Source organism: Folsomia candida, unplaced genomic scaffold, assembly GCF_002217175.1.
Source record: "Folsomia candida strain VU population unplaced genomic scaffold, ASM221717v1 Fcan01_Sc017, whole genome shotgun sequence".
In the NCBI taxonomy this organism is placed as follows: domain Eukaryota; kingdom Metazoa; phylum Arthropoda; class Collembola; order Entomobryomorpha; family Isotomidae; genus Folsomia; species Folsomia candida.
The window spans coordinates 268,803-278,078 of NW_019091209.1; the positions used below are offsets into that span (position 1 = coordinate 268,803).

The 9,276-nt window shown below is 34.7% G+C and overlaps 1 protein-coding gene across 1 annotated transcript; it reads left to right on the plus strand.

Moving 5' to 3' along the window:
* The first annotated feature begins 5,378 nt into the window (after positions 1 to 5,378).
* Positions 5,379 to 8,350, plus strand: LOC110856787 (protein MAK16 homolog). Its single transcript, XM_022105337.2, has 8 exons — positions 5,379 to 5,558; positions 5,657 to 5,703; positions 6,227 to 6,370; positions 6,453 to 6,635; positions 7,400 to 7,529; positions 7,618 to 7,725; positions 7,938 to 8,060; positions 8,144 to 8,350. Exons 1-8 carry the CDS (start codon positions 5,544 to 5,546, stop codon positions 8,273 to 8,275), a joined length of 882 nt encoding a protein of 293 aa, XP_021961029.1. The 5' UTR covers positions 5,379 to 5,543; the 3' UTR covers positions 8,276 to 8,350.
* The last annotated feature ends 926 nt before the right edge of the window (positions 8,351 to 9,276 follow it).

A 9,276-nucleotide genomic window follows, 5' to 3' on the forward strand; every position in this document is an offset into this window, starting at 1 on the left:
ATGTGACTTTTAATGAAAATTTGCTCGAAAATTGGAACACGTTTACAAAATTAACTCGTTTGCAAAATTATTTTGCAAACTATTTGTAGGCCGATTTGATTTTGGTAATTGTATTAAACTCGATAACTTTTAAAATCTTGCAGCCTTTTTTAAACAGTTTTTAGAAATTTGGATGAAAATTGATGTGATTTTTTGTTGTAAATTGAAACGCTTTTTGCAAAATTATTTCGCAAACTATTTTATACGAAGGCCGATTTGATCTTGGCAAATGTATTAAACTCGTGGGCTGGTTTAATCTTATTTTCCCAGTTTGCAGAAATTTTGTAATGTAATGTATAAAATTGAAATGGTTTTGCAAGGTTATTTCGCAAATTATAAAATTATACCGAGTTTTGCAGTTTGCAAGCTTATTTTATTTCGCAAATTATTAGTAAACTATGTTAAGGAGAAGTTAGCAATTTTATATACACTCTAAGAAAACTGCGGTGTTAAATCATTACCGACCGGAGTATATATGTTACTCTACCCGCACTCGTATTAACGAGAATTGCCGTTCAGTAATGTTGTGGTAATGAAAAATTTACCACTAAGGAACAATTTACTACCAATCCGGTAGGAAATTATTACCAAATCAATACCAGCACGGAGAAGATATGTGACTCTACCAGATTTTTAACAGTGTATGCATCGTCCCCACATTATTTTGTAGCTTTTCTTGGAGAGAAGAGAGAAAAAAGTGACTTTTGTTCTTCCTTAATGAGGAAGAAAAGGGGACAATTTTATTGAAATTGAGACACTTTCATGTTTTAGTAATCTCTCAATCTTCTTAAGAAACGGTTAGTCGCAACGTGGAAGGAATGATATTGCCCCCCAAATTTTGGTGCATCGATATACCTTCAATGCTGATAAGTTTCACCCTGAAATCCTGCAAATGTCAATACCACTCTTCATTTCCGCGTGGAGAGCACGTGCGAAAAGGGGGGCACGTGTTTGAAATAAGGGCGACAATGACAATATTTATGACACATTTTCACCATCTTTTGTAAGATTGACCTTATGCTGGGAGGCCATAAATGAATCTTAAATGCCATGTGCTCATAGGGTTTAGAAAATGATATGTTGATGTGTTTTAATGTGATTTAATGTGAAATATGTGATTTCTGTGATTATGCGAGAAAATGAAGCAACTCTCTTTAATATGCAGTTTAGATTAAGACGAACTTGATGTTCGGATTCAGCCGAAAATTCTGAGCATTTTCATACAGCGGTTAAACTCACGTTGTGGTGTGATTTTAACCACTGTGATTTCTGTGAAATATGTGATTTGTGGGATTCCTGATCTGCGTTTTACCCCAAACCCAGCTTGACGTTAGGATTCAGCTAAAAATGCAGCTCAATTTCATACGCTATGTATTTGACCCGCTTTTTGACCAACTTTCACCTTTAACATGGAAATCTCATGCAAACTGCGACTTTTCCCTAATCGGGGCAAGTGGTTTAGAAAAATACTCAGAATTTCGAGCTGAATCCAAATATCATCTTTGTTTCTACCTAAAATGTATTTTACATAAGTTGTCTCACTTTCCCCCCCAGCAATATCACACAAATCACAATTGGCGAAGAAATCACGTGGTATGAAAATCACAGAAATCACACCTAAACCATGTCATATTATCACAGTTCAAACCCTGCATACTTACGTACATACATACACTCTTAGAAAACTTGAATTAAATCATTAATGACCTGAGTATATATGTTACTCTACCGGCACTGGTATCAACGGGAATTACCATTCAGTAATGTTGTGGTAATGGAAAATTTACCGCTCAGAAACAAACTACTACCAATCCGGTAGAAAGTTATTACAAAATAGATGCCAGTTCGGAGTATATCTGTTACTCGGCTAGATTTTTAACAGTGTACAATTCTTCTAGCAACAATACATCACCCAAAATTTTCATTACACATCGTAACAAGAAGAAAATGAAACGGGTGATTTTTGACCGTTTAAACGTGTCCTCAAATCGTAAAAAAGGAGATCGTTGTGCAGGCGAGAAAGAGGAGAAGACATGAAATGAAATGATGGCAATAATAATCCGACATGGCAAACACTATCTGCTCTCTCGGATAATAATCCAATGGAGAAGAAGAACCGTGATCATTTTTTATCTCAAGTTTCTTCTTGAGGAGGATAACCTTTGGCTGAGAGAAGGACTGATTTTGATGTCATTTGGAGTACTCAGAGTGGAGATCTCCCTCATTATGCGTACCGTTTTTGACGAAATTAGGTCAATCAAACATAACGTTGATTAGTATGAAATTTGGGAAAGACGCGATCTCCTAATGGGCACGTTTGGCCCAGATATTTGAATCTGAAGAGGAGAAAACGCGAGGTAAAGAAAACAAATTTTCCACTTCCCTCATTTACAACGCGTTTTCTCCTCTTGGGATGCAAATATCTCGGCCATTGGGAGATCACATCTTTCGCAAATTTCATACTAATCAAATTTGCAATCGATTGTAATCAGAATCTGGGCCACCTCCATGGTCAGTGATTGATTAATTGAAATTTTTATTACTGGTGTCGTATAAGGGTTGTAGGTCGAATTGCATAATTTATTAGGGATAATGCAATATGGTATATTTTTTTTGGCATAAAACAAATTGGCATAATGGTACATAAGGGATAATTAAAAAAAGGATAATTATTCGAAAATCAAAATTAAATTTTAAATTAAATTTTACACAGTCATATAGTTAATGCATTTTCCAATACCCTTGAGATAGTTGAAAGTGTCAAGATCAGTGTTGTACGATTCTACAATCAAGAGTCGCTTATCCAGGTCCGTGCGAATTTTACGCTGTGGCTCGACTTGTCCAAATTTCAAGTTTAGATTTCCAAATTCCAATGGCTTTATTCATTTTGTAAAATTTCAATGGCTTTCCACATAGATTTATGCGTAAATGCCAACCCTCCACGGCATTGTGCGTGCAAATATAGTACTCTGTGTCATTCTTGCAGTTGTTTTTTGGTACAAGTAGCGTTTTCATTGGACATTGTTGTGAATGTGGGTGTGAATAGCAATTCGAGTGATTGTAGAATGCAAGGAAAGAAGGAATGGAATTAATTTTGGTCCCTTTAAAGCTTAAAATATAATTATCGCTAATAGAATTATCCCTGAGTTTCATTATACCAAATGGTTCCCTTAAATTATACCAACAATATTATACCAAATCAAATTATACCAAATTGTCGTTATACCAAAAAAATTATGCAATTCGACCGCACACCCGTATAAGTGTCAGCACAAGTACTGATTTGCAGCCCTGGACACCAAGGGACATTACCGAAATATAATTTGACAAAAATAGTATGCCTGATAAGATATAAACAAACCTATACAAATAATAACTGAATAAAACTACAATATAATAGATAAGATAAGCGGAAGGTAATCTGCACACCATTTGTACAAGCTGTCTTCCTTAAAGGACGATTAAATTCACGTGTGTATACGCACGTGCAGGTAAAGTAAAGGAGCATGAGATCATGAAAATGTAAAAATTATGAAACTGTAATTATGATAAATTATGATTTTTGGTGAAAGTTTTAACAATTCAAAAAGGGCGATTTTTCATATTTTTCGCCACTTTGAAGGGGTGTGGTAAGCGCACATGGAATAACACCTTGCTCCAATTTTCATACACTTATCGAATATTGAAAGGGCTCCAAAATCTGTGAGTCGCTCAGTGCCGCGCTGTCCTCCTGAGAGGATTAAGTACGTAATATGATGTACGAACGTGCAGAAGGATGATCTGCGTCCAAGAAAATAAATTGACAATGGGAAATTTGAGGGGGATCAAATCACAGAGAAAAACTGAGAAATGGAGGACAATGTAACAAGAGATTTTTGGGTGAGAAATGTCATTCTTCTTCTTCTGCGAGTTAGATATTGGTTGAGGAGGCAAAGTGAGATTTATAAAGTCTCAAATTCCCACGTTTGCCGACTCAATTGCAGTAATGATGAAAATTTCATTCTTTTCTTATCAGATAGAAATCGAGATCAAAGATCAAAGATCAAAGAAAATATCAAATTCTCTGTACTTTTATTGAAAAGAAATAATTGAAAGGAGGCATTTCGTTAACGTAGGATTAGGTGACTCATCGTCACAGGTCTAAAAATCTTAACATTTTTACACATTTCTCCGTTCTGGGAATTTATTTTTAAATTCTATCAGATCCATTTGTAGACCAGATCAGTACCAATTTATTAAAAATATGTACTCTAGATTTTGACAAGTTTTGAAGGAGGAGACCCAATTTTTCTGAAGGCGTTCACTCTTTTTGGGTCTCCTCCTTCAAAACTTGTCAAAATCTAGAGTACATATTTTTAATAAATTGGTACTGATCTGGTCTACAAATGGATCTGATAGAATTTAAAAATAAATTCCCAGAACGGAGAAATGTGTAAAAATGTTAAGATTTTTAGACCTGTGACGATGAGTCACCTAATCCTACGTTAAGTCGAATTTTATGAAAAATTTAAGTTTCCAAGTGCATATTTCTAAGAAATTTGTATGTATGAAATTTGTACTGATGTGAGGAATTGGTTGGGGAGGCAAAGTGAGATTTTTGTTTATAGTTTCAAATTCCTACTTTTTGTCGTCTCAACGGCAAATAAAAAGGCTTAAATTGTCTGCACTTTTATTGTAAAGAAATAACAGAAACGAGACATTTCATGAAGTTGGAGGATTTTATGAGATTTTATGAAAGGTTTAAGTTTCCAAGGGTATATTTTCGAGAATGTATGCATGTGCAGTTGCAGGTAGTTGGTTGTAGAGGCAAATTGAGACTTGCTTTAGTGTATAACGTAGCATGTCTCAAATTCCCACTTCTTGTCGTCTCAACTGCTTTATTAACAATAAAAAAGGCTTTTTTTATTAACGGAAACGAGACATTTCGTCACGTGTTCAAAAAATTTCATGAAATTTTATGAAAAGTTTCCAGGTGTTTATTTCCGAGAATGCAGGTACGTATGTGAGTGATTGGTTGTTTGGGGCATGAATGTAAATACTATAGTATTTACATTCATGGTTTGGGGAGGCAAAGTGAGACTGAAGTATAACACAGTCTCAAATTCCCACTTTTTGTCGTCTCAACTGCTCAATTAATATGAAAAAAGGCTTAAATTCCCTTCTTTTAATTGTCCTCACTTTTATTAGAAAAGAGACATTTCTTTACGTCAAATTTTATGTATTGGATGCAATGAAAAGTTTAGGTTTCCGAGAGAAATGTATATTTCCGAACGTCATGCAATTGTGGTGGTGGTGATGATGGTATGAGACTAAATGCTGCCTCGTCTCGGCACGAGCGGCGTTGGTGCAGTCTGGTTTCTCACTGAAACACGCTGGCTCTCATTCCATGTGCTTTTTTTGTGAATATTAATTTTTTCAAAGTATTTTAATCTTTGATAAGTGGTGGTTATCATATTAAAGAGAAGAGTTATCACATGGTAAAGTTCGTCTAGAAATTGAGCATCATGCAGAACGACGATGTAAGTACTTATCGAGGGAAGAAGTTGTTCTTCTTTTAACGTAGAGAATTTATTTAATTGTATTAAAAATTAACTAAATTAATCGTTTTTTATTCCAGATTGTGTGGGGGATTATTAATAAAGCCTTTTGCTCGTATAAAGTCAAGTAAGGGGACGAATTTGTACTGTTTTTTGTCAATTTTTAGCCCGAGTCAGGCCTTATGTTCGCGTCACGATTGTCCGTCTGTCTTGTCTGCCTTATCGATAAGATAATCTGATTTAGATTACGCTCGTAAATTTTGAACACACAGAGAATATGCTAAATTAGGAATTGCAAGTTGGAAGATGAGCAAAATCTGTGTAAAAATTTGAAAAAAAAGTTGTAGTCGTGTCTTTATTTTTGATAATGTAAAGCAACCTGAATCAGACCTTATGTACGCGTCGTGATTGTCCGTCCGTCTGTGTATCGATTATCGTAAAACTTATCTAATCAACTCGAAATTTTGCACAGACGTGAGGAATATGCAAATTTAGGAATTACAAGTTGAACGATGAGCAAAATCTGTCGCAAAATTACAAAAATAGGTTATATCTGCTTCAATTATTAATGACAAAACAATCTGACTCGGGCTAAAGAAGGCTGCACTGTGGGTTTTTTAAATCTACATTTTATTTTATTTTGATTACAGCACAAAAACGCACAAATTTTGTCGCAATGAATACAATCTGACGGGACTTTGCAGCCGTGTTTCGTGTCCTTTGGCCAACAGTCAGTACGCCACGGTTCGAGAGGAAAATGGAGTTTGTTTCCTCTACATGAAAACTGTTGAAAGGTGATAAATTTAAATTTAGGAATGGTTAATTAATTATTAATTAAGTAGTTAATTATTAATTATGATTGTTGTCTAATTGCAGGGCTGCTTTTCCCAACAAGATGTGGGAGAAGGTGAAATTGTCGCGAAATTTGGAGAAGGCGATTACTCAGATAAACGAAAATCTAGTATTTTGGCCGAATTACGTGAGGCAAAAGTGTAAACAGCGGTTATTAAAGATTACACAGTATATCATTCGGATGAGGAAGTTACGACTGAAGAATACGTGAGTGTGATTAATTAATTAGTATGTTAATTATTATTTGAAGAGGAATAGTTTGACGGGTGGTTAAAATACGGGTTTTTAAGCCTCGTTCTTCGCAAGGTCTGGTTTTTTACGTTTTTACAGGAAGAACAAAAAGACCAGAATCTGCATTGATAAGCTGCTTACTCGTTTTGTGAACAAATTAACTCTTTATTGCTGTCGAAATCTAATGAGGCAATTCACGCAGACCTTGATAACTTCGTAAATTCTGTAAACTTAGAAACGTTTACAAAATTTTACTCATATTTCGAAGGAAAATTAGCTCACAAACTTGCAAATCAGATCAAGGGCGTATTCTTAATAATTCTTATTGTGTAAAAGTTTGCAAAATTATGGTACGAAGCGCACGAATTGTACAAAGTTACGAAGGACTGCGGGAATTGTCTTATTACATTGTAAACTTCCAAATTTTTACAGAATTTTACTCATATTTCGAAGGAAAATTAGTTTACAAAATGCATGGTTTGTACAAGTTTCTAAGATCGTCGTGAATTGCTTCATTGTTATCATGATTTAAAAAATGTAGTATTTTTTTATATCGATACAAAGTTAATTTCTTCATAAAGTATGCATTTATATGAATGACGATGTAAATTATCGTCCTTTTGTGGCTGTTTTAACCTCGGAAATCCAAACCTTGGGAACAACTGGGCTCAAAATATCATATTTTTTGAAAAATTCATGGTTTCTGGTGATTAATAATAATAAATTACACATGTTTACAGGAAGAAATTGGTCCCCATCCAGCGCAAAGTTGAGCGTCGGGAGAATCGCAGGGAACAAAAAGCCCTTGTCGCCGCCCGGCTGGACAACGTTATCGAAGCGAGTTTACTGGATCGTTTGAAACAGGGCGTCGTAAGTTTACAGCTGTTGAAAATTATGAGTGGAGATCGAAATATGTAAATGATGTGTTTAAATTTTTTAAAAATTGTTGTTTGTGTAGTACGGAGAAATTTACAACTTTCCAAAATTAGCGTTTGACAAAGCCGTCGAACAAGATGTGGAGAGTGAAGAGGAAGACGTAGACGAGGAGGAGGAGGACGAGGAAGAGGTCAGTAGTTAATTAGTGCAATTAATGAATTAATTAACTATACTTTAAGATTGTCAAATCTTTGCGAAATTTGCAAATTTATCCAGAAAATAATACTAGTTTTATTTTCATTTTGCTGGATTATTTCTCAAACTATTTTCTAAATGAGGAATTTACAATTTATGAAACGTGATTTGTCACCTAAATAAATTTTCTCTTGATTTTTACCACAGGTCGAAATTGACAAAGAAGTTGAAGCAGAATTAGAAAAGGAAATGGAGGAGGAGGAAGAAGAGTTGGAGCGAGTGTTCGTCGCAGCGGACGATTTTGAAGAAAGTGACGCATCCGATATCGAGGTAAATTTGCATTTTAGGAATTTGAATAAAAAAAAACTTTTGTGATTTGGTCTGATTATATTTTGTTTTTGAAAATTACACAGGAAATGACTTTTGAGTCTCCCAAGAAAAACAAGACGCCAACCCCGGAAGCAGCCTCCTCGTCTAAAAAGAGGAAGAGGACAGGGAAGAAACAGATTGAAATCGAGTATGAAATGGAAATGGAGACGGTTTAATATGTGTGCATTTTTTGATCGGAATTATATATCTTTAATTTTTTGTTAAATAAATTTTCGACTATGTAAAACATATATTGTAATGGATTTTTTCTTGTTTTTTAAACCATTTTGAGTCATTTTGAGGCAGAATTTGTTTGTTAAGAGGTAGTATTTTACATATACAACAAATCCATGTATGTAGGGCATCAAAATCTGTGATTGATTGATAAGTTTCCGAGTCTCTTTACTTCTCTGCAAATTTCCCTGAAAATTGTACACTTAGCTTTCACAATTATGAAAATTAATGGGTGTTCATCCCTCAAAAATGGATATTTTCTCACAAAAAAATAACGGAAGGAGACCTTATCATCCTTGTCTAAAGAGGTGAAACTCCTTTATGGTTTTGCAATGTGTGCCCGTCTGTACCAGTAAGAAATTCGACATGCATGTCGAAATTCGATTTTTTCATAGGTTCATATCACATACATACCTGTTCAAAAATTTAGTTTTCATTCAAAAGTCAGTCATCCCAATTTCTGACTGAAGATTTTCATTCACATTCAGTCATTTCGTTCAAATTCATTTCACTTCACTTCATCTGACTTCATTTCTTACTTCGTCCCATGTATTAAGCATAGGGTGAAAAATGAAATGAAAGAGGAATCCAACCGTTCACAGTCATTCGTATGAAATGACGGAATCTTTCAGTCATTTTCAATGAAAATTTTTCATTCAAACGAAAGTAGTTTCATTTTCATTCACTATCATTCACAATGATAATCAGTAAAATCAATGAAAGTGAACAGGTATGATCGGAAGTAGTATGCCGGTATTTTATTGGGACGATTAAGTAACGGGGTGGGTCCTGTCGTAAATATCGTAAAATACGATCATAGCTTATCGCGATTTTGTAAGAAGTTAACCAACGAAATGTGCTTGATTGATTGATGCTTTATTCAGGTGTCTAACAAGTTCACAGTTACATTACCATATCGAGACTTCTTCTCCACCTTTACCAA